General features: G+C 41.4%; 1 protein-coding gene across 1 annotated transcript in view; it reads left to right on the top strand.

Annotated features, from left to right (window-relative positions):
- LOC115103390 (pinopsin-like) overlaps positions 1-24,585 on the top strand; it is a 59,635-nt gene extending 35,050 nt beyond the window's left edge. Inside the window, exons 3-4 of the mRNA XM_029624301.2 lie at positions 6,944-7,177; positions 21,975-24,585. Of these exons, the coding sequence (XP_029480161.1) occupies positions 6,944-7,177; positions 21,975-22,328 (588 nt within the window). The 3' untranslated portion in view covers positions 22,329-24,585. The remainder of the gene's footprint in view (positions 1-6,943; positions 7,178-21,974) is intronic.
- The last annotated feature ends 660 nt before the right edge of the window (positions 24,586-25,245 follow it).

Below are 25,245 nucleotides of genomic sequence, written 5' to 3'. Positions count from 1 at the left end.
GTGGTGGTGCGGGTGGCAGGTTTGTGGGTTGTTGCTTGCGGCATGCATCCCTATAGGTGGAATAGGCCTGTTTGTCTTTCTGGGGTTGATGAGTGAGGCATTAAAGCACTAAAGGTGAGAGGCCTTTTTGTCTTCCCTCGGCTAACAGTACACGGTCATTTTGCTTTCGCTTCACTGCCCAGTCGACGTAGAGGCTCACCTATTCCAAGGCTGGCGAGCCACCGATGCTAATCACCTCCATCTAAAATATAGAGAAGGTGGGGAGGGGGGCTTATGAACACGTAATTTATCACCCAACTCCTCTGTGATACGACACACGCTGGAAATAGATTGGACATTACATGGGCATGAGAGGCCACAGGTTTCTTGCTCTCCCAGCACTTCCTGCACCTTAAGGGTAATTCATTATAGTAGCCTGAGCATTACACTCAAATCAGAGGCCCCAGATTTCACCTTCGACAAGGACATACAGGCAACCTTCCACTCATCCAGTATAATTACCTGCAGGTCCATGTTGTCCCTGGCGCTGAAGGAAGCAGACAGCACGGGGGACGCGAGGTATCGACTCACTCCAGCATTAGGGGCACACGTTTAATCCATTTAGGTTGTCTACTGCTTTAAATTGACTGATTATGTGGATTAATTAAGTCCATTAAGGCACTCTAATTTGTGGGCTGGTGCCGGCGCTGTGTCTGCAAAGAAAGTGTCTTCTCGTAGTTGTTGGCTCGCTTTAAGGAGACACTGGTGTGGGGCAGTATAGACTTCCAGATTAATTGTTAGCCAGAGTTGTAAGGATGACGCATAGATGTACTGTAAGCAATGCTAATGTTCAAATACATTTCAGGCAAAAAGAAGTTGACCATATGGTATTCGCCCTTGCCTTTCACTGACATTACATTGTTTGACAGCGCATGTAATTCCAATTTAACACCCTGTTCACAGCACTATACGTAGTGTAGCTGGTCAGTCAGACTTCGGAGACAGGGCTCTGGAATAACCCGTGGCTCTTAATACTTTTATGCAGGCCACAGTTTAAGTTGATTTTACATACAATTAAGCACGTATAGAAGTGCATTTGTGAGGCGGTGTCCATCAGCGTTTCCCCTCGCCTATGTTTATACCACAAGTCCTCATAAACATAGTTTTTGTTGTTGTTTTGTGTGTAGCTTGTGAGGGCAACGGAGGTCAAAGGTCACATTCAGACCTTCTGAGGGTCCGTCATAGCCTTAACACGTTGCCTTGCTGTTATTAAAATGAAACTTCCAATGGAACCAGATTTCAGACCGTTTTGTCCCCAGGGAGGGACACTCATTTGACACATGCTAATTATTCTAGTTTATTGCCATTACAGTGTCAGCCAGAGTAACACTGGCACACACTGACACAGCACCTTGATTATATGTAATACCACAACTATTTTTCTAAATCTAAATTCTAAACCATTTTTTTGAGACTGCTTAAAATAAATGGACTGCAGTATTACATTCAAAAGACAATGGGTTCTTTGTTCACACTACAGAGAGGTTGAATACTCATTGAAGGTTAGGGTTATGCTGTGAATTTACCAACTCAGTGGTCTTGTGGTACTTGTACATCAAGCTGTCTCAGCTACAGAAACAGGATATGCTACTACTACTGCTGCAGCTTCTACTACTACTGCTACTGCTGCTACTGATGCTGCTACTACTTCTACTGCTGCTACTTCTACTGCTACTGCTGCTACTGCTACTGCTGGTACTACAGCTGCTACTGTTGTTACTGCTACTGCTGCTACTACTGCTACTGCTACTGCTACACTGCCACTACTACTACTGCTGCCTACTGCTGCTACTACTGCTGCCTACTACTGCTGCTGCTACTGCTACTACTGCTGCTACTACTGCTGCTACTGCTACTACTGCTGCTACTGCTACTACTGCTGCTACTGCTGCTGCTACTGCTACTACTGCTGCTACTGCTGCTACTGCTACTACTGCTGCTACTGCTACTACTGCTGCTACTGCTGCTGCTACTGCTACTACTGCTGCTACTGCTGCTGCTACTGCTGCTACTGCTGCTGCTACTGCTACTACTGCTGCTACTGCTGCTACTACTGCTGCTACTGCTACTACTGCTACTGCTGCTACTACTGCTGCTACACTGCTGATGCTGCTACCTGCTACTACTACCACTACTGCCTACTACTGCTGCTACACTGCTGCTACTACCCCACTACTACCATTGCTGCCACTGCTGCTGCCACTGCCACTGCTACCACTGCTGCTACACTACCACCACTACTACTACTACTACTACTACTGGTGCTACTACCTCTACTGCTACTGCTACTACTTCTACTGCTACTACTGCTACTACTTCTACTACTAGTACTGCTACTACTTCTACTGCTAGTACTGCTACTACTTCTACTGCTAGTACTACTGCTACTGCTGCTGCTACTACTGCTACTAGCCTAGTGGCTAGAGTGTTGGGCCAGTAACTGAACGGTTGCTGGATCAAATCCCAGAGCTGACAATGTAAATCTGTCACTCTGCCCTTGAGCAAGGCAGTTAACCTACTGTTCCCCGGGTGCTGAAGATGTCGTTTAAGGCAGCCCCCCTTACCTCTCTGACTCACATTTCAGTTCAAGGCATTCAGTTGTACAACTTACTAGGTATTCCCCTTTCCCTTACTGCTGCTTCTATTCTGTGTAGTATTGTTTCACTGATCTTAGGCCACCAATACATCTTCCATACTACATATACAATGCCTTCAGAAAAAATCAATACACGAAGACAGTACAAAGATACAGGCATCCATCCTAACTCAGTTGCCGGAGAGGAAGGAAACTGCTCAGGGATTTCAACATGAGGTCAATTTTGACTTTAAAACAGTTAAAGAGTTTAATGGCTGTGATCATGTTGTGGGTATTTTTGTAATTGTTAAGGACTGGAGAATTTTTCAGGAAAAACAAAAAACTGAATGGAGCTACACACAATAGCTACACAAAATACCCCATAATGACAAGGTAAAAACATGTTTTTAGAAATGTTAGCAAATGTATTGAAAAATACATTTACATAAATATTCACACACTTGAGTCAATACTTGGAGAAGCTCATTTGGCAGTGATTACAGCTGTGAGTCTTTCTGGGTAAGTCTCTAAGAGTTTTCCACACCTGGATTGTGCAACATTTGCCCAATTTATTTGATTTTTTATTCTTTAAATTCTGCCAAATGGTTGTTGATCATTGCTAGACACCCATTTTCAGGTATTTCCATACATTTTTTAAAGTAGATTTAAGTCAAAGTTGTAACTTCACCACTCAGGAAAATTCACTGTATTATTAGTAAGAAATTCCAGTGTAGATTTGGACTTGTGTTTTAGGTTATTGTCCTGCTAAAACGGCAATTCATATCCCAGTGTCTGGTGACAAGCAGGTTGAACCAGGTTTTCCTCTAGGATTTTGCCTGTATTTAGCTCCATTCTATTTATTTTTTATCCTGAAAAACTCTCCAGTCCTTAACAATTACAAGCATACTCTCAACATGATACAGCCACCACTATGCTTGAAAATATGGAGAGTTGCACTCAGTAATGTTTTGTATTGGATTTGCCCCAAACAATCCTTTGTAATTCAGGTAAAAAAGTGAATTGCTTTGACACCTTTTTTGCAGTATTACTTTAGCACCTTTTTGTAAACAGGATGCATGTTTTGGAATATTTTTTATTTTGTACAGGCTTCCTTAATTTTTCTCTTTCAATTAGGTTAGTATTGGGAAATATCCACAATGCTGTTGATCCATCCTCAATTTTCTCCTATCACAGTCATTAATCAACTCTGTAACTGTTTTACCATCACCATTGGACTCATGGTGAAATCCCTGAGCAGTTACCTTCCTCTCTGGTAACTGAGTTAGGAAGGACGCCTGTATCTTTGTAGTGACTGGGTGTATTGATACACCATCCAAAGTGTAATTAATAACTTCACCATGCTCAAAGGGATATTCAATTTCTGTTTTTTTTACCCATCCATCAATAGGTGCCCTTATGAGGCATTGGAAAATCTCCCTGGTATTTGTGGTCGAATCTGTGTTTGAAATTCACTGCTCAACTTAGGGATCTTACAGATAATTGTATGTGTGGGGTACAGAGATGAAGTAGTCATTCAAAATCATGTTAAACACTATTATTGCACACAGAGTGAGCCAATGCAACATTTTTACTCCTGAATTTATTCAGGCTTGCCATAACAAAGGTGTTGAATACTTAATGACTCAAGACATTTCAGCTTTTCATTTTGTATTCATTAGTACAACATTTGAAAAATTGGGATGTTCCCCAATACTGGAAGAGGGGCCTGTGTGAAAAAAATTGGGAACCCCTGACTTAGCAGACGCTCTTATCCAGATCGACTTACAGAGAGATAGGTGGGTCAACCACATATGACAGTCATAGTAAGTACATTTTCCCCCAATAAAGGGGGGGGGCGGGGGGCTCCCCTGTAATTGGTAATGGTGAGAGGTTAGCATGTCTTAGGGTTATGATCTTTGACCCTCTGTAGCTTTCTCACTCATACAATATTTACCATTAATTTCTCTTGGGCACAAAATAATCTGAAACACAACCAAAACGAACTGCAAATGCATCCAGAAAGTTTGTAGTCACCAGCTTGATGTAGTCATTGTGTGGTATGCATATGAGACCAAATTCAAAACTATACATTACTTTATTTCTAAGAACCTTTAGGGATGTCAATAATGTTGACCTCTTCTTGGCTACAACACTATGCTCCTTGAGGGACATTTTGTTTTCTGTGTTTGTATCTCCTCTTTCCAAGGCTTTTAAAGTTAATGAGCAGAGTCATGATTTACCCAATCAACCTTTTAGTCGACTGTTTGGGGAAATCAAAGGATGCTTAATGGGTTCAATCTAACGCTCTTTGAACCCATTTAGTGCCCTTTCACCAGACGAACAGTTATTTTATGGACCAAAGCGTTGTTTAGAGCCAAAATGGAGTGGATGAAAAGCCTTGCATCCATCGAAGATTTGACATTTCCTCTCCAATTCTGACCTTTTCCTGCTTAAAATGCTTTTGGTTAAATTGGTCTCTGCCTCTAGGCCAAACTGAAAAAAGTTGCTTATGACGCAGAGGCCTCAACAGCAGCAGGAATAAAGAGTCCCAAGCAGTCCAATCCTTAACCAATTTCCTGGTAATTCCCACTGTAAACATAATAATTATGGTAATGTTTGGGACTAATTTATATCAAAATACTTTGAAATGTGATAATAACCCCTTGTTCGCTAGTGCCTAGTTAACCCTAACCCACAATACATAGGGGAGTGGGAAGAGACCAACATTTATCAAATCATCACAGGATTGTCTTTGGAGAGACAAAGGCAGAGACGGATTGAGTGAATCTTGCTGTCATGATTAGCTGCCATGAGATTAGTGATTGATGGCTGAAACCTGGAAGTTGTTTTAGGTTTCAGTAATGTTTTTTTCTGATGTTGTCTGAGTGCGTCACGCTGGCATAAATGTTTCGGGAGACAGGCACGGGAATGCTTAATCGTTTCTTTTATTAAGCCCAAATTACAGCGCGCCGTGTAAAGGTATGAAGACCAAACAACCATGTAACAAAACACAGGGTAGAAACCCAAACAAAAGAGAGGAGTACCTTGAATAAATAACACAAGCACACAATGATTAACACACGGGACGAGACCCGTAATCATCTGCGCAATCCACAATGGCACAAGAGCCAAAACACACAGCACAGGTACTCACATGCACCAATGGACATTGTAACAATAATGGTCAGCCCAATGGAAACTAAAGGACACATTTAAGTCATTTAGCAGATTTGTAAGTCGCTCTGTATAAGAGCGTCTGCTAAATGACTTAAATGTAAATGTAAATGTGTCTGTCTCCGTGGAAACTTGTTTATTTGGTCCACGTGTTATTCTTTAAAGAAATATACATTTTACTATTAATTTATCTTTTTTTTCTTTGAATTGTTGGGAAGGGCCCTAAGTAAGCATTTCCCTGTTAGTCTACACCTGTTTACAAAGCATGTGACAAATAACATTTGATTTGATATTACGGGTAGCCACAGACAGTGAAATAAAAACAGCTCATGTTTGTGCGGAGCAAGAATCCCAGCGGGTACTGTGTGTGTGTTTCTATAGTGTGTGTGTTTCTATAGTGTGTGTGCATGAGTATGTTCCTCACAATCCAGCCATGTCAAGATATGTGACATGTATCCCTGATGTTGCATTGTGCCTAACAGAGGAGGCTGGTGGCAGGCACTATAGGAGTACAGCTCATTGTAATGTCTGGAATTAATAATGGAAGGAGTCAAACGTGGTTTCCATATGATGTGTTTTATGGAACGGGGCTCCCAAGTGGTGCAGTGGTCTAAGGCACTGCATCTCAGTGGTAGAGGTGTCACTACAGACCCTGGTTCATTTCCAGGCTGTATCACAGCCGGCCGTGATTGGGAGTCCCGTAGGGCGGCGCACAATTGGCCCAACGTCATCCGGGTTTGGCCTGGATAGTGCGTCATTGTAAATAAGAATTTGTTCTTAACTGACTTGCCTAGTTAAATAAAGGTAAATATATATATATAGCTCCTCCCACCAGCCTCCTCTGGTGCTGACCAACTGTTTACAATTGGGGAAAAATCTATAAAATGAGGACTCCTAAATAGTAGCTAAGCACTTTCTGTTTGTTTGTCAGAACATGCCTGTCTGGGAAAAGCCACTCCATCTCATTCCCTTCATTGTCTTTCTCTGATTCCACTCTAATGCCACTGAGTTCCCTGTGTCTGAGGAGCAAGAATGACATTCTAAAGGTTATTCTCTCTCGCTTCCTGTCTTTCTATGCCCCCCCCCCCCTCTGTTACCTTTCTCTTTCATCGACTGCACACGTCGTCTCTCCTCCCCTGCTTATTGCCTCGGCAGGTTACCGCCATCAACACAGCTATGAGCAGGAAGAGGGAGCAGCGTGTTCTCGTCATGGTGGTAGTCATGGTGATGGTGTACCTGATGTGCTGGTTGCCGTATGGGGTCATGGCCTTGCTGGCCACCTTCGGACGCCCTGGCCTGGTCACCCCCGAGGCCAGCATCGTCCCCGCGATCATGGCCAAGACCAGCACGGTCTTCAACCCTGTTATCTATATCTTCATGAACAAGCAGGTGAGATAGATAATCATGCTCATCACTGTTAGAACGGAATGGTCATACTTGCAAAATTCTCAGGTTTTTCAGAAATCAAGGTTGGAGGATTCTGGGAATTTCTGGAAAACCTGCGAATTAGGGGAAAGGTTACAGCTTCCTAACATAACATTACACCATGGGGTCACCTACAAGACTGTCATAACATAACATTACACCATGGGGTCACGTACATCTTCATAACATAACATTATACCATGGGTTCACCTACATGACTGTCATAACGTAACATTACAACATTGGGTTACCTATATCTTCATAACTAGTTGAGAGAGACACGATCGTAATCATCCACATGAATACAAAGTGAAAAAAATAGGGTTATCAGTTGACCTTCAGTACATCTTCAGTACACCTTCAGTACATCTTCAGTCGACCTTCAGTAGACCTTCAGTACACTTTCAGTACACATTCAGTTGACCTTCAGTACACCTTCAGTATCAAATCAAATTTATTTATATAACCCTTCTCTCATCAGCTGATATCTCAAAATGCTGTACAGAAACACAGCCTAAAACCCCAAACAGCAAGCAATGCAGGTGTAGAAGCACGGTGGCTAGGACAAACTCTCTAGAAAGGCCAAAACCTAGGAAGAAACCTAGAGAGGAACCAGGCTATGAGGGGTGACCAGTCCTCTTCTGGCTGTGCCGGGTGGAGATTATAACAGACCATGGCCAAGATGTTCAAATGTTCATAAATGACCAGCATGGTCAAATAATAATAATCCCAGTAGTTGTTGAGGGTGCAGCAAGTCAGCACCTCAGGAGTAAATGTCAGTTGGCTTTTCATAGCCGATCATTAAGAGTATCTCTACCGCTCCTTCTGTCTCTAGAGATTTGAAAACAGCAGGTCTGGGACAGGTAGCACGTCCGGTGAACAGGTCAGGTTTCCATAGCCGCAGGCAGAACAGTTGAAACTGTAGCAGCAGCACGGCCAGGTGGACTGGGGGCAGCAAGGAGTCATCATGACAGGTAGTCCTGAGGCATGGTCCTAGGGCTCAGGTCCTCCGTGAGAGAGAAAGAGATAATTAGAGAGAGCATACTTACATTCACACAGGACACCGGATAAGACAGGAGTACTCCAGATATAACAAACTGACCTTAGTCCCCCGACACATAAACTACTGCAGCATAAATACTGGAGGCTGAGACAGGAGGGGTCAGGAGACACTGTGGCCCCATCCGATGATACCCCCGGACAGGGCCAAACAGGAAGGATATAACCCCAGCCACATTGCCAAAGCACAGCCCCCACACCACTAGAGGGATATCTTCAACCACCAACTTACCATCCTGAGACAAGGCTGAGTATAGCCCACAAAGATCTCCACCAAGGCACAACCCAAGGGGGGGGGGCAATCCAGACAGGAAGATCACGTCAGTGACTCAACCCACTCAAGTGACGCACCCCTCCTAGGGATTGCATGAAAGAGCACCAGTAAGCCAGTGACTCAGCCCCTGTAATAGGGTTAGAGGCAGAGAATCCCAGTGGAGAGAGGGGAACCGGCCAGGCAGAGACAGCTTTCACCTTCACACTCCTGGGCCAGACTACACTCAATCATATGACCCACTGAAGAGATGAGTCTTCAGTAAAGACTTAAAGGTTGAGACCGAGTCTGCGTCTCTCACATGGGTAGGCAGACCATTCCATAAAAATTGAGCTCTATAGGAGAAAGCCCTGCCTCCAGCTGTTTGCTTAGAAATTCTAGGGACAATTAGGAGGCCTGCGTCTTGTGACCGTAGCATACGTGTAGGTGTGTACGGCAGGACCAAATCGGAAAGATAGGTAGGAGCAAGCCCATGTAATGCTTGCCTTAACAGGAAGCCAGTATAGGGAGGCTAGCACTGGAGTAATATGATATTTGTTTTTGGTTCTAGTCAATATTCTAGCAGCCGTATTTAGCACTAACTGAAGTTTATTTAGTGCTTTATCTGGGTGGCCGGAAAGTAGAGTATTGCAGTAGTCTAACCCAGAAGTAGCAAAAGCATGGATTAATTTTTCTGCATCATTTTTGGACAGAACATTTCTGATTTTTGCAATGTTACGTAGATGGAAAAAAGCTGTCCTTGAAACAGTCTTGATATGTTCGTCAAAAGAGAGATCAGTGTCCAGAGTAACGCCGAGGTCCTTCACAGTTTTATTTGAGACGACTGTACAACCATCAAGATTAATTGTCATATTCAACAGAATATCTTTTTGTTTCTTGGGACCTAGAACAAGCATCTCTGTTTTGTCTGAGTTTAAAAGTAGAACGTTTGCAGCCATCCACTTCCTTATGTCTGAAACACAGGCTTCTAGAGAGGGCAATTTTGGGGTTTCATCCTTGTTTCATTGAAATGTACAGCTGTGTGTCATCTGCATAGCAGTGAAAGCTAACATTATGTTTTCGAATGACATCCCCAAGAGGTAAAATATATAGTGAACACAATAGTGGTCCTAAAACGGAACCTTCAGGAACACCGAAATTTACAGTTGATTTGTCAGAGGACAAACCATTCACAGAAACAAACTGATATCTTTCCGACAGATAAGATCTAAACCAGGCCAGAAGTTGTCCATGTAGACCAATTTGGGTTTCCAATCTCTCCAAAAGAATGTGGTGATCGATGGTATCAAAAGCAGCACTAAGGTCTAGGAGCATGAGGACTGATGCAGAGCCTCGGTCTGCCGCCATTAAAAGGTAATTTACCACCTTCACAAGTGCAGTCTCAGTGCTTTGATGGGGTCTAAACCAGACTGAAGCATTTCGTATACATTGTTTGTCTTCAGGAAGGCAGTGAGTTGCTGTGCAACAGCTTTTTCTAAAAAATTTGAGAGGAATGGAAGATTCGATATAGGCCGATAGTTTTTTATATTTTCTGGGTCAAGGTTTGGCTTTTTCAAGACAGGCTTTATTACTGCCACTTTTAGTGAGTTTGGTACTCATCCGGTGGATAGAGAGCCGTTTATTATGTTCAACATAGGAGGGCCAAGCACAGGAAGCAGCTCTTTCAGTAGTTTAGTTGGAATAGGGTCCAGTATGCAGCTTGAAGGTTTAGAGGCCATGATTATTTTCATCATTGTGTCAAAAGATATAGTACTAAAACACTTGAGTGTCTCTCTTGATCCTAGGTCCTGGCAGAGTTGTGCAGACTCAGGACAACTGAGCTTTGGAGGAATATGCAGATTTAAAGAGGAGTCCATAATTATCTTTCTAATGATCATGACTTTTCCTCAAAGAAGATCATGAATTTATTACTGCTGAAGTGAAAGCCATCCTCACTTGGGAAATGCTGCTTTTTAGTTAGCTTTGCGACAGTATCAAAAATACATTTCTGATTGTTCTTATTTTCCTCAATTAAGTTTGAAAAATAGGATGATCGAGCAGCAGTGAGGGCTCTTCGGTACTGCACGGCACTGTCTTTCCAAGCTAGTCGTAAGACTTCCAGTTTGGTGTGGCGCCATTTCCGTTCCAATTTTCTGGAAGCTTGCTTCAGAGCGCGGGTATTTTCTGTATACCAGAGAGCTAGATTCTTATGAGAATTTTTGTTTTGTTTTTAGGGGTGCAACTGCATCTAGGGTTTTGTTCAAGACTAAATTGAGTTCCTCAGTTAGGTGGTTAACTGATTTTTGTCCTCTGACGTCCTTGGGTAGGCAGAGGGATTCTGAAAGGGCATCAAGGAATTTTTGTGTTGTCTGAGAATTTATAGCTCGACTTTTGATGCACCTTGGTTGGGGTCTGAGCAGATTATTTGTTGCGATTGCAAACGTAATAAAATGGAGGTCCGATAGTCCAGGTTTATGAGGAAAAACATTAAGATCCACAACATTTATTCCATGTGACACAGTACACCTTCAGTACACCTCCAGTTGACGTTCAGTACACCTTCAGTACACCTTCACTACATCTTCAGTACATATTCAGTACATCTTCAGTACACCTTCAGTTGACCTTCAGTACACTTTCAGTACACCTTCAGTTGACCTTCAGTACACCTATAGTACACCTTCAGTACACCTATAGTACACCTTCAGTACACCTTCAGTACACCTTCAGTTGACCTTCAGTAGGCCTTCAGTACACTTTCAGTACACCTTCAGTTGAACTTCAGTACACCTTCAGTAGACATTCAGTACACCTTCAGTACACTTTCAGTTGACCTTCAGTACACCTTCAGTAGACCTTCAGTATTCCTTCAGTACACTATCAGTGCATCTTCAGTACACCTTCAGTACACATCAGTATTCCTTCAGTACACCTTCAGTATTCCTTCAGTAGATCTTCAGTCCTCTTTCAGTATTCCTTCAGTACACCTTCAGTATTCCTTCAGTATTCCTTCAGTACACTATCAGTACATCTTCAGTACACCTTCAGTAAACATCAGTATTCCTTCAGTACACCTTCAGTATTCCTTCAGTAATCCTTCGGTAGATCTTCAGTCCTCCTTCAGTATTCCTTCAGTATTCCTTCAGTATTCCTTCAGTAAACTATCAGTACATCTTCAGTACACATTCAGTACACATCAGTATTCCTTCAGTACACCTTCAGTATTCCTTCAGTACACCTTCAGTACACCTTCAGTACACATCAGTATTCCTTCAGTACACCTTCAGTATTCTTTCAGTAGATATTCAGTCCTCTTTCAGTATTCCTTCAGTACACATTCAGTATTCCTTCAGTATTCCTACAATATTCCTTCAGTACACTATCAGTACATCTTCAGTACACCTTCAGTACACCTTCAGTATTCATTCAGTATTCCTTCAGTAGATATTCAGTCCTCTTTCAGTATTCCTTCAGTATTCCTTCAGTATTCCTTCAGTAAACTATCAGTACATCTTCAGTACACCTTCAGTACACATCAGTATTCCTTCAGTACACCTTCAGTATTCCTTCAGTACACCTTCAGTATTCCTTCAGTACATCTTCAGTACACCTTCAGTACACATCAGTATTCCTTCAGTACACCTTCAGTATTCTTTCAGTAGATCTTCAGTCCTCTTTCAGTATTCCTTCAGTACATCTTCAGTACACCTTCAGTACACCTTCAGTATTTCTTCAGTATTTCTTCAGTATTCCTTCATTATTCCTTCAGTACACCTTCAGTACACCTTCAGTATTCCTTCAGTATTCCTTCAGTACTCCTTCAGTATTCCTTGAGTAGATCTTCAGTATTCCTTCAGTACTCCTTCAGTACACCTTCACAAGTAAACAGCTGTGAGACATGGTCGCAGAATAGCCCCGTAATGTCAAAGATCCACCACCATATTTTACAGTAGGTACGGGGCTCTTGTCTGCTGATGCATTCTCATTTCCATGCCGAACCCACCACTGGTGTGCGTGCCCAAAAAATACCTATAATTTCATGTCATCTGACCAAAGCACCGGTTCCAATCCAAGTTCCAATGCCGTTTAGCAAACTCTATGTGTTTACATTTCTTTGGGTTTGGTGTCCAAATGAAGGCAACGAAAGGAGCGCGTGTTTAATCGCATGCAGCTCAGATCATTTCTTTCGACAAAGGTATAGTATAGTTTTTTTCCAGACATGTTTAAAAAGACAGCTGTGTATGTGTGTGTGTGTGAGTGTCCGTGTGTGTGCGTGCGAGCGAGCGTGCGTGCGTGTGAATGTGTGTGTGTGTGCGCGGACAAAGGATTTCGCTGCATCTGCAGCATCAGCTGTATAATATAATGCTTTGCTCTAGTGCTTCAATTGAAAACGGGTGTCAATCATTTTTACCCTAACCTTTTTGAGAAAAACTACATTAAACAAAATCTCTCTAAGCATTTGTAATAGTATAAAATAATAGAACTTCCTTTTTTGTTTGTTTATACAATATAGCTCAGTATTTAAATGAGCTTTATCAAGGGTGTCAATAATTTTGGACCTCATTGTATATTCCCTGCTGATCCATTTTGTCTACGATGTTCAACCCTTCATCAGACCGTAACAGTTAGTTTCTATATTTCCTCATAAGCAAACAACCAATCAATCGGAGACAATTAACGTAATTAAAAGTCATCGGTTGTAGTTTTGTCATTGAGACAGCATTTTCTCTCTCTCAATACGACCAACTGTCAAAAAGAATTGGCTGATCTTGTATGTTTAACAACTTGTGAAACGTCCTTGTCACCCACTTCACTTTAAGTTATTTCTGATAAGATCGTTCTAATCTAATTTATTGTTACCACTTAGGCTATACATTCATGTGATGTTACCCTAGTGTTGTTCCCTAATCAGTCAGTAAAACAGACTGATGTTACCCTAGTGTTGTTGCCTAATCAGTCAGTAAAACGGACTGATGTTACCCTAGTGTTGTTCCTTTATCATGTGGGCAGAGTGGATGACTATTGCTCTGAATGCAGTTGTTGTTAGGGACATTTGCTTTATTCCCAGAAACATCAAGGCCGTGCCAACTAAGAGACGGGAACTGTAACTCAATCGAAAGTACTGCCACATTGCAAGGGTTGGAACCAAAATGATTTTCCAATCGTTTCGTTCTGAACAGAACCCGTTATTTGTTTTGTTCCAGTCCACTATTCCCGACCAGCAAAATAAAGTCCTGAACCGGTTTGAACCCAAACAAAAAGTTACAGTTCATATCGTTCCTTTCTGTTCCTTTTTAAACCTCTAAAATCAAATATATATTTTGGAAACATTTAGATTAAAATTAAATTACTTCACCAATGGATAGAGCAGATTGCTATGGAGCGTGCAAGCTATGTACATGCATTAGACAGACAAGTGTAGTGTAAGGTGTGGAGTAGGACTGACATTTTGTGTGTAAGGAGAGAGCTGGGCATGAAGCGCTAGGCATCTTGTTGTTATGACGTATCTGAATTAGGCCCACAGTATTATACCTACGGAGGAGTGGCTTCTATGGAGGAACTTTCAATGTCTTTGAACTTCAGAGAGTTGGTTTAACTATCGTTGGATCAGAGCTACCTATCGTTGGACCAGAGCTAGCCCCTGATCATGACTCTCAGTTCCATTACATTACATAGCCCATCTGTAAATAGCCCATCCAACTACCTCATCCCCATATTGTTTTATTTACTTTTCTTTCTCTTTTGCGCACCTCTATTTCCAGTATTTCTACTTGCACATCATCATCTGCTCATCCATCACTCCAGTGTTAATTTGCTAAATTGTAATTACTTCTCTAATATGTCCTATTTATTGCCTTACCTCCTCACACCATTTGCTCACACTGTATATATACTTTTTCTATTGTGTTATTGACTGTACGTTTGTTTATTCCATGTGTTGTTGTTTGTGTCACACTGCTTTGCTTTATCTTGGCCAGGTCACATTTGTAAATGAGAACCTGTTCTCAGCTAGCCTACCTAGTTAAATAAAGGTGAAATATATATATCTTTTTAAAATTACACATAGTGCCGCTTTGAGTTTTCAAGAGCTAGACCAGAGCTAGCTAACAAGCTGGCTATCTAATGAGCTGGCTATCTAACGAGCTGGCTAGCTAACGAGCTGGCTAGCTAACGAGCTGGCTAGCTTACGAGCTGGCTATCTAATGAGCTGGCTAGCTTACGAGCTGGCTATCTAATGAGCTGGCTATCTAACAAGCTTGTGTGTGCAGAGAGGCACCAGAATGAAAATAAAAACACATACCTTTTTTGTAGTTAATAAATCCAATGTGAAACGTGATAACGATAGTCTCCTTAACTAGCATTGATAAAGTGAATCCATTGTTCTCTAGTGAAAAAAAAAATCTCTCTCCCTAATTTCTCAATCGTATGTAACGTCATTAACTACAGTAGTCTACGCTTGCTTCGGGGGGGGGGGGGGGGAGGGAGTAGCCTACACACACACTGGTAATGGCAGGCAGACACTGGAATTCGTTTCTGAGTGACACTGAGGGATTTGTGTAGAGGCTTTGTTATGTTTTTTGTTTTTTTGTGGACCTGAAGAAAAAAAATCCCAGAACATAAAATATCGTCATTAACTGATTCCCATGCTTTTAGAGTAATGCTTCCTGGAAACAGTGTAGATCACTATCATTCTCAGTTATGGTTCTGTTCCATGAAAAATGTGGTTATTCTCTGGTTTTTGGTTCTTTTCCCTGAACCGGTTCCAACCTTTGTATTGTGTGTGTTATTTTTGAGTTATAATGCTCTTTGGACCAGTGAGTCAAATAAAGGGGTTTTGAACAGTGGTCAGGGCAAGGAAGTGAACTGTCATACAGACAGTTGCTTCAGTATAAAGCCTGGAGTTGCATACCTATCAAAGAGGTGATTAATAAAATATCCACAAACACCCAAATAATTGATCAGTACGAATTCTGATATACTATATCCCCCCCACACTGTTTTGTTATCAAATGTATTACACTCGCGGACAAATAAAGCAGTGTATTTTTGTTGAGTTATTCTGTTAGGTTTTATGTTTGAGCAATACGAGGAATAAATACACAGTGAATAATGAATAACAATGAGTAAAAATAACATGGCTACTGTAAATACAGGGAGCACCAGGTAATACCATGGCTACTGTAAATACAGGGAGTACCAGGTAATAACATGGCTACTGTAAATACAGGGAGTACCAGGTAATAACATGGCTACTGTAAATACAGGGAGATAATAACATGGCTACTGTAAATACAGGGAGCACCAGGTAATAACATGGCTACTGTAAATACAGGGAGCACCAGGTAATAACATGGCTACTGTAAATACAGGGAGTACCAGGTAATAACATGGCTACTGTAAATACAGGGAGCACCAGGTAATAACATGGCTACTGTAAATACAGGGAGCACCAGGTAATAACATGGCTACTGTAAATACAGGGAGTACCAGGTAATAACATGGCTACTGTAAATACAGGGAGTACCAGGTAATAACATGGCTACTGTAAATACAGGGAGATAATAACATGGCTACTGTAAATACAGGGAGTACCAAGTAATAACATGGCTACTGTAAATACAGGGAGTACCAAGTAATAACATGGCTACTGTAAATACAGGGAGTACCAAGTAATAACATGGCTACTGTAAATACAGGGAGTACCAAGTAATAACATGGCTACTGTAAATACAGGGAGTACCAGGTAATAACATGGCTACTGTAAATACAGGGAGTACCAGGTAATAACATGGCTACTGTAAATACAGGGAGTACCAGGTAATAACATGGCTACTGTAAATACAGGGAGTACCAGGTAATAACATGGCTACTGTAAATACAGGGAGTACCAAGTAATAACATGGCTACTGTAAATACAGGGAGTACCAGGTAATAACATGGCTACTGTAAATACAGGGAGATAATAACATGGCTACTGTAAATACAGGGAGTACCAAGTAATAACATGGCTACTGTAAATACAGGGAGTACCAAGTAATAACATGGCTACTGTAAATACAGGGAGCACCAGGTAATAACATGGCTACTGTAAATACAGGGAGTACCAGGTAATAACATGGCTACTGTAAATACAGGGAGTACCAGGTAATAACATGGCTACTGTAAATACAGGGAGCACCAGGTAATAACATGGCTACTGTAAATACAGGGAGTACCAGGTAATAACATGGCTACTGTAAATACAGGGAGTACCAGGTAATAACATGGCTACTGTATACACAGGAAGCACCAGTACCGAGTCGATGTGCCGGGGTATAAGGTAATTGAGGTAGTTATGTACATACAGCTCCATTAACTTTTTCGTATGAGTCCAGCATTGTGTGTATCAAGTGCAACTTTTACTCAACAGTAAAACCCTGGTGTTCACAGTTGAAAGCCCTCTATGTCTTGAATGTAGGTTTATTGCTCACAATTATATGAATGATATAATGCTACATAATGACAGTATGAATGCTCCATTGTCTCATCGTGCGTCTTTCAAATCATCCCACCAATGGCTGACCTCAAATACATCCCACCAATGGCTGACCTCAAAATATGTTTTGAGCCCGCTCATCGGAGACCGGAATGTCCTGTATGTCATTTTCAGTCTTCAATTCCTCCCAGCCCGTAACAATGGAAACTGTGAGTTGAGGCGAGTTGAAGACTAAAAATGCTGTACAGATACAAGTAGCGGTATGTGTTTGTCTCACTGAAGACCGTCGAAGACAACAGTATGGCACTGTGTATATGGTGAGTACAATTAGCTTCTTCTCTCCCTCTTAGTACAGTGAAGGTGGCCATGGGATGTTGCAGATGGGTAGATTGTTAAAATGGCTACAAAAACGAGCGTACAGATGCAGGGTCTTCATTTGATCACCCTGTTTTTTTGCAGGAAATGTCCTGCACAGCAGATAATGCAAACTTGTAGTGTATTTGAGGTTTAAAAAGGCTTCTAAAGTTTGTAATTTCCACTTTAAATAATGTCAGACATGTCAGACAAATAATGTCAGACAATTGTCCCGACTAAACATTTATCAAACCCCAACCAAAATGTCCATTAATTATAATCCAAACAATAATTCACATTTCCTCATTGCTTTATGAGGTAAGGAAACACATATCCAAATGATGTTGCTGAACTGTAGCATTTTGTTTAGAGTTGCTACCTTTATAAAGGCCCAGTAAAGGAGCTGCCAAACAAAGTGAAAATAGTCTGCGGATAAAAGAATGAAGCACTTGAAGCGTTTTAAAGGTTATACATCTGACATTTCTACTGGCAAATCAAACATGTAACATTTCCACCTCAATCACATATCGGTAGTAATGACGGAGAAAAACTGTTGTCCGGCTGTGTACATCTCCCCGCTTTTATGATCAGTTCCTGTCAGCGAGGTCATTCACATTACAACTCTTGAGGGGTTTAGGACACATTTCAGCTGAAGGCATTCAGTTGTACAGCTGACTAGGTACAACCACCCCTTTACCATTCCCTTTCTTCCCCATGTCCTTTCAACAGTTGGCTCACAACAGTTTTTGTGAAGAAAATTGTCTATATACACTGGCTATACCAAACATTAGGAACACCGTTTTTGCCTTAAAGAAAAGCCTCAATTTGTCTGGGCATGGCCTCTACAAAGCGTTCCACAGGGATGCTCGCCCATGTTGACTCCAATGCTTCCCACAGTTGTGTGAAGTTGGCTGGATGTCCTTTGGGTGGTGGATTGTTCTTGATACACATGGGAAACTGTTGAGTGTGAAAAGCCCAGCAGCGTTGCAGTTCTTGATATAAATCAGTGTGCCTGGAACCTTCTACCATACCCTGTTCAAAGGAACTTAAATATGGTGTCTTTCGCCTTCACCCTCTGAATGGCACACATACACAATCCATGTCTCAATTGTCTCAAGGCTTAAAAATCCTTCTTTAACCCGTCTCCTCCCCTTCATCTACACGGATTTATGTCGATTTAACAAGTGACATCAATAAGGGATCCTAGCTTTCACCTGGTTTCACTTGGTCAGTCTATGTCATGGAAAGAGCAGGTGCTCTTAATGTTTTGTATACTCTGTGTATTTCCTTTCAAATTAGTGTGCAACGCTGTCATCAAGGCAATGTGTGACTATTTTGAAGAATATCAAATATAAATATATATTTTGATTTGTTTAACACTTTTTTTTGGTTACTACATGATTGTGTTATTTCATAGTTTTGTCTTCAATATTTTTCTACGATGTAGAAAATAGTAAAAATAAAGAATGAGTAGGTGTGGCCAAACTTTTGACTGGTACTATATATGTACCCATTGATGTAACTTATAAATGCCTCCATGAGCTTAGTTCAATTGTCGTATGTCATCAGAACACAAAATATAAGCTGTTTTACTCCAATGTTTGTAAACAATGTAAGTATAAAGAAACTCCGTATAGCCTCAAAACATTACAAATATGACTTTGACATCATGGATGGTCAGTCATTTTGGGGCAGCAGGTAGCCTAGTGGTTAGAGCGTTGGGCCTGTAACTGAACAGTTGCTGGATTGAATCCCTGAGCTGACAAGGTACATTTCTGTCGTTCTGCCCCTGAACAAGGCAGTTAACCCACTGTTCCACAGTAGTCCGTCATTGTAAAAATAAGTATTTGTTCTTAACTGACTTACACGGTTAAATAAAATAAGTGGGAGTACTCTTTGTTATTGTTTCAATTAGTGATTGCCGCTTTAAAAAAGATAGTTTTGAATTGAGCCAACATCTGCAGCGTTTACCTTCAATTTACCTTGAATCTCCTTTGTCAACTAGAAGGTTCGGATGGACTCCCGGCCTTATATAAACTGCTGTGTTTGCAGAGCCAGCCTTGGAGCTAACCAACTCCTCCACCCCTCTTCGTGACATACCCCTCAGGTGTTTTTCAACCAGTGCCAATGAAACATTTAGATCTAGCTTCAGTGCACTGAACCAGACCAGAACAGTCAAAGTTCATTACAAACTTTCCCACAACTTCTCTCATTCCACCTACGTATCACAGTTCTTTCCATCCGGGTCTTAGACCCACTATTTGATGTTTCCCCCTATATCACCCATACAGTATTATGGCCTTTTGCAGTCTCATGTTCTGCTTTCCACCTCTCACTCATCTATCCTATCCTCTCCCCAGTAGGGTTTGTGTTTTGACAGCTGACAAAAACCAGGGGATGCTCAACAACAAGATCATAGAGGTTCTATCCACCTCATGCCAGTCTCTAGCCTCTCCGATATGACATCATGAGATGGGGATTGTGGATCTTTGTTACTGTATCTTGGTTTTGTCTGGATTATCTTTTCTCTGTGTGTGAGTGTGTGTGTGTGTGTGTGTGTGTGTGTGTGTGTGTGTGTGTGTGTGGGGGGAGGGGTGTGTGTCTCTGTTTTAGTGATTTCCGTCTGAAGAGGCAACAGTGCCGTAGGGCTCTCTACTTTTTGACTTCTCTTGAGGAAATGTAGTAGACTATAAGTATACATGAAATATGCTGAGTATACTAAGTACACTACGTTTTCTCAAGGGAGGTGACGTCAGTGCCCTTAAGATGGCGGTACAGGACGGGAGGGTTGTGAAAGTTCAGCCTGGGCCATAGGATTTTTCTACTAAGGTCTCTGTCTCCATCTGAATGTGTGCATGCCTGGAATAAAAACAAACCAATGGCCTAATTGTTATGCTTTTAAAACGGGATCTGGAGTTTTTTAATAATTCAATCTGTCTGCTGTCAATAAATTAAATATCTGAGCTGTGAGTTTTTGACTTTGGAGTGAAACGTGAGATAGATCATCTGTAGTTTCCTGATCACTGTGGGTTTTAAATATAGATGGCGTGTTCATGCAGAATCCAATCTATTTCTGTTGCTAGGCAGAAGCATATGCAGAAAAGTACCTTACACCTACGGTAAAATATGATGGTGGATCTTTGATGTTATGGGTCTATATTGCTTCCACGGGTCCTGGGGCCCTTCTTAAGGTCAACAGCATCATGAACTTTACCCAGTACCAGGACATTAAGGCCAAAAACTTGGTTGTCTCTGTCAGGAAGCTGAAACTTGGCCGGAGGTGGATATTCCAGCAAGAAAATAACCCCAAGCACACATTCAAATCCACAAAGAAATGGTTAATTGACTACAAAATAAACATTTTGCAATGGCCATCTCAGTCTCTGGACTTGAACCCTATTGAAAACCTGTGGTTTGAATGAAAGAGGGCAGTCCATAAGCACAGACGAAGGATATCAAGGATCTGGAAAGATTCTGTATGGATGAATGTTCTAAAATCCCTCCCAACATGTTTTCCGATGTCATAAAACATTTTAGAATAAGGCTCAGTGTTGTTACCCTCGCAAGGGGAGGGTGCTGCAAACAGGGTGTTTTTTTTTGAGAATACAATATGGTTCAGTATTTGTATTATTTAATGTATACAATATTTTTTGCTAATCTTTATCAAGGGTGCCAATAATTATAGACCTGACTCCATCTAGTCCATTATTGTAATCATTGCTCATCTCTCTGGGACGGGACTATGATGTGGTGGTTAGGGTACGGATGAGAAAATAAGTCTCTGTTGTCCTCTTACCTCAGCAGGCTTTTTCCATTTAAGGTCACCAGTACCTCACATTAGCAAACACTTATCCAATTGAAAAAGCTGAAATTGTTCCATTCTTGATTGAGAATGTAATTAATTCAGCATTTAATTCCATTTGGGAAATGCACAAATAATTAGTGTCTCTCAGCTTTGTTCCACATGAAAAGGAAACGGAGGTCTCCAATCAGACGGCTCTGAATTGCTCGTAATTATCGACCATTGCACTTCTCAAGAGAAAGAGAGCGGGAGTCATGTGTCACGGAGCGAATTAATTTCCCTGGTGAGGAAGGCTCAACTTGTATGGACCCCTTGTTTGTCAGCAGGAAGTTGGAGAGTTTATGTGATTGTGCCTGCAGAGATGTGATTTTGTAGCTCAGTTGGTAGGGCATGGCGGTTGTAACCACAGGGTAGTGGGTTCGATTGCCGGGACCACCATACGTAAAATGTATGCACGCATGACTGTATGCTAAATGGCATATATTAACCTCAAGCAGGTACACTTGTATCTCTAAGTAGTCTTCGTGGAGTTGGGGTTGGTAACAACTTGAAGTAGGTACATTAGTAAATGGTCCTTAAACCTTAACACTGCTGTTTGCAATGAATAAAGGCTAACGATAGTACATACATCATTTGTTTTCCCCATTTTAAGAAAGGCCATGACTGGATGTGTTTTCTAGCCTGACCATTCCTTAGTGGACCAATCTGATAATACACAGCCAACAGATTATCTACTGTCTCTGCATCCTTCTGTTTGTCCGTCTGCATGTTGGGTGTGTGTTTGAACGTGGGCGTGTGTGTGTGTGCACTGGTATGCCAGTTCCACAGGTGTTTCCGAGCGCTGCTGAGGTGCCAAGAGCCTCAGCGGGGTTCCAGCCTCAGGAACTCCTCCAAGGCACCGCCCAAAGCCGCCCGAGGCAGTGCCCGCAAAACCAACCAACACAACTTAACTTTCATGGTTACCTCCCTTGGGCAGCCCACCAGCGACGTCCCCCAGCTGGGGAATGCAACCCTGGACTCAGCCGCCCCTGCTTACTCTGACATGGTCAGGCCCACCATTGTGTCGCTAGTGGCACACTACAACGGCGTTCTGGGGCGAACAGGGGTTACAACCCCTAGGAACCAATTACAGGGAGGGGAGGAGGATCCAGAGGAGTCATCAAAGTGGATTTAGTGCTGTCAGTATGATGGACAGCAGGCTATAAAATCGGAATGCCTCCGGACTCTTTGGAAGGGGAGCCGCAGGAGCTGCTAGTGCATCTTGAGGAAGGACATCAATCTGTCTGGGTCTGCACAAGAGTATACATTCTGTCGCCGTTTACTAGCTCAAATACGCCTATGGACCGAGAGTGGGGAGAGAATGGTACGAAGAACCCCAATTTATTTTGGGCAATTTCTAATGTTTTGTAAAATATATTAGTTCCATGACATGTCAATGTGATTTCACCCCCTGTCAGTGTACCTTTATAGTGCAAAAAAACAGAGAGAGAGATGAAGAGTGTATTTTTGTACTGAGCAGAGATTGGAGTCACAGATTGAGGGAACTCAAGTATTGTATTTCAAGTATTTTCAGGAGACACGTTTCAAAGGTGTGAAGATGACAAAGCCCTCAGAAAAAAAAAGAAAAAAACCCCCACAAAAGGTAACGAGGAAATTGAACTGTTAATGAATTCTGAGCATTGATCTATTGCTGTGTTACATTTTCTATCAAATATTTTAAATTGGTTTCATCACTCGACACTTAAAACGTATTCAACTGTAACTAGTCACACGTTACTTGTTGTATATCATTTGTCATAAACATAGGTAGCATGTCTGGTATGTATATTTCTTCATTTTATGTAAATATGTAAAAAAGTACAAAAAACGACTTAAAACGTATCACCAGGTGATAAAATGTGGAGGCTGGAGGTCCAGGGTTAGAAAAAAGGGTTCCAAAAAGGTTCTTTGGTTGTCTTACACCAAACTTGGCATGATCATCAATTTCACAGTATTATTCCAACCTCATAGTGTGAAAATCACGTTTAAAAAAAAATTGCACTGGGCCTTTAAACAACTTTACAGCGTTACGATACAATAGTTTGTTTCTTTTCATGTGAAATATGATTGCAGATTTTATGATTTAGGCCTACGATTAGCTAGGTGTCGAGACAGAATGTGTCTTACTGTAGACATGGTTAGATATCAACCCACTAAATTAGAATTGCTAACGTTAACATGGGCGTTACTCGCCACCCATCATCTTGATTGGTAATCAGCAATTACCCTTTTTTATCACTACCACTACATCCCTGGTTACATTTCTTTTTTATCACTACCACTACATCCCTGGTTACATTTCTTTTTGCCAGTTTGTGTTACCCACATTTGGTCAAAACAAGGGACTTCCCGGTTAAGCCTATAATGACGTGAAATGATTGTAGTACACTTCTGTCGTATTGTAAAATGCTTCAAACAACGCAGGCCTCATCTATATAAAAAAAAAATACTTTGAAGTTATCAATTAAAAGGTCTGACAGTAATTACCTGGACATTATACAGTGATAATATATGAATTACTGCTAGCTACTTGTACTGCTAGCTAGTTTGTTTACTTTGACTAATTGGTCTAATTTGAATATCAGTTTAAGTACAACACAATGAAAATAATCACGTTTACATCATACCCAATTGGGTCTGAAGAATGACAAAGTGCGCGGCTTGTTATGACATGGCGGTACAAAGAGGAAGTAGAGGAGTCGTTAAGAGCATGTGATCCTATGAGTTTTACTATTACTGGCCTTGAGCCTTACATCATTTACTGTAGATGTTGCACCCCAACTTTAGAGGTTATGCCCAGTGCTTCTGGTGGAAATGAAAATGTGGATTGGCGCAGCAGTAAGGAAGCCCAATGGCCCACTTCATGTATAGTGAGTGCAGTATGAACAAAGCACACTTTCTGAATTATTTTCATTTTAACTGGAGCACATTGTTGTTCAAATCTGAAATATATATTTTTTAAATGTAACCTTTATTTAACTAGACAAGTCAGTTAACTTATTTACAATGAGCTGACAGGAGTCCCACATTTGCATATGGTTTGAAATGTGTTTGTTTGCTTAAAATCAGAGAAGTTGATGTTCCACCATTTTTTTAAAAATATTAACAATAGAATGGTTATGTAGGAGTTATTAAATGCTTGAATTGACCACGGTGAATATGTGTAACCATCATGTAGTGGAATGTTATCTCACTGGGGGGGGGAAAGAATGCATTCAACACTGTACATAGATGTGTCTTTAACTAACTGACCACAGAGACAGTTGACTATGGACTGTATGACTGTATGTTTGTTTTTAGAAATAAATAAATAAATAAATGTACAGACCAGTTACAGTACTTAAATAATGTTACAACAAAGTGAGAAGAATTTCATACTGTTTTGACAGTTGCGGTTTAATAAAGTTTATTTTTAATTTTTAAACAATGTCTTCTGTTGTTGATGTATTCTGTACAGAGCTGCTGTACACACTGGGTCCAATGAAAGTACAAACAAGTATCTGATAACTGTAAAATAAAGTTATATAGAGGTGTTACACAATATGCAGACCAATGATAATAAGGTAGCATTATCTGAGCTGGAACGACCCATAGGGCAGAAGCCTATCTCTGTAGTGTGAGGTATCTTGATGAAAAGTACACCCCCCCTGGACAGATCTAGTCTATCACAAGGCCTTACACCCCCCAATCTATCTCCTTAGTGCCAAGTAGAGAGGCATCAGGTCCTTTAGATTCTTCGGTGTGACTTGACCAAGGATTAAACCCCCAACCTTCCAATCTCAGGGCAGACACTCTAACCACAAGGTCGCTGAGTAGTGCCAACTTTTAAATTACACTGTTACGGTAGTAATAGTCATTCAGACACCTTTTTTCACTTATCCTCCCTTCCACGTATGACTACCTGGTCAAGAAGGCCATTTGAATAGCTTTAGGTAAGGGCTAGGTTACAGGTAATGAACAGTCTGGCTCTACTATTTGCTGACCTTAGATCCACTTAACAGCCCGGCTCTACGTAGTTTCTGACCTTGGACCCACTCAACAGGCAGCTCAAG

The sequence above is a fragment of the Oncorhynchus nerka genome, linkage group LG20 (genome assembly GCF_034236695.1).
Source record: "Oncorhynchus nerka isolate Pitt River linkage group LG20, Oner_Uvic_2.0, whole genome shotgun sequence".
NCBI lineage: Eukaryota > Metazoa > Chordata > Actinopteri > Salmoniformes > Salmonidae > Oncorhynchus > Oncorhynchus nerka.
Note: the sequence above shows the minus strand (reverse complement) of the source record. Positions and strands in the feature narration are given on the sequence as shown.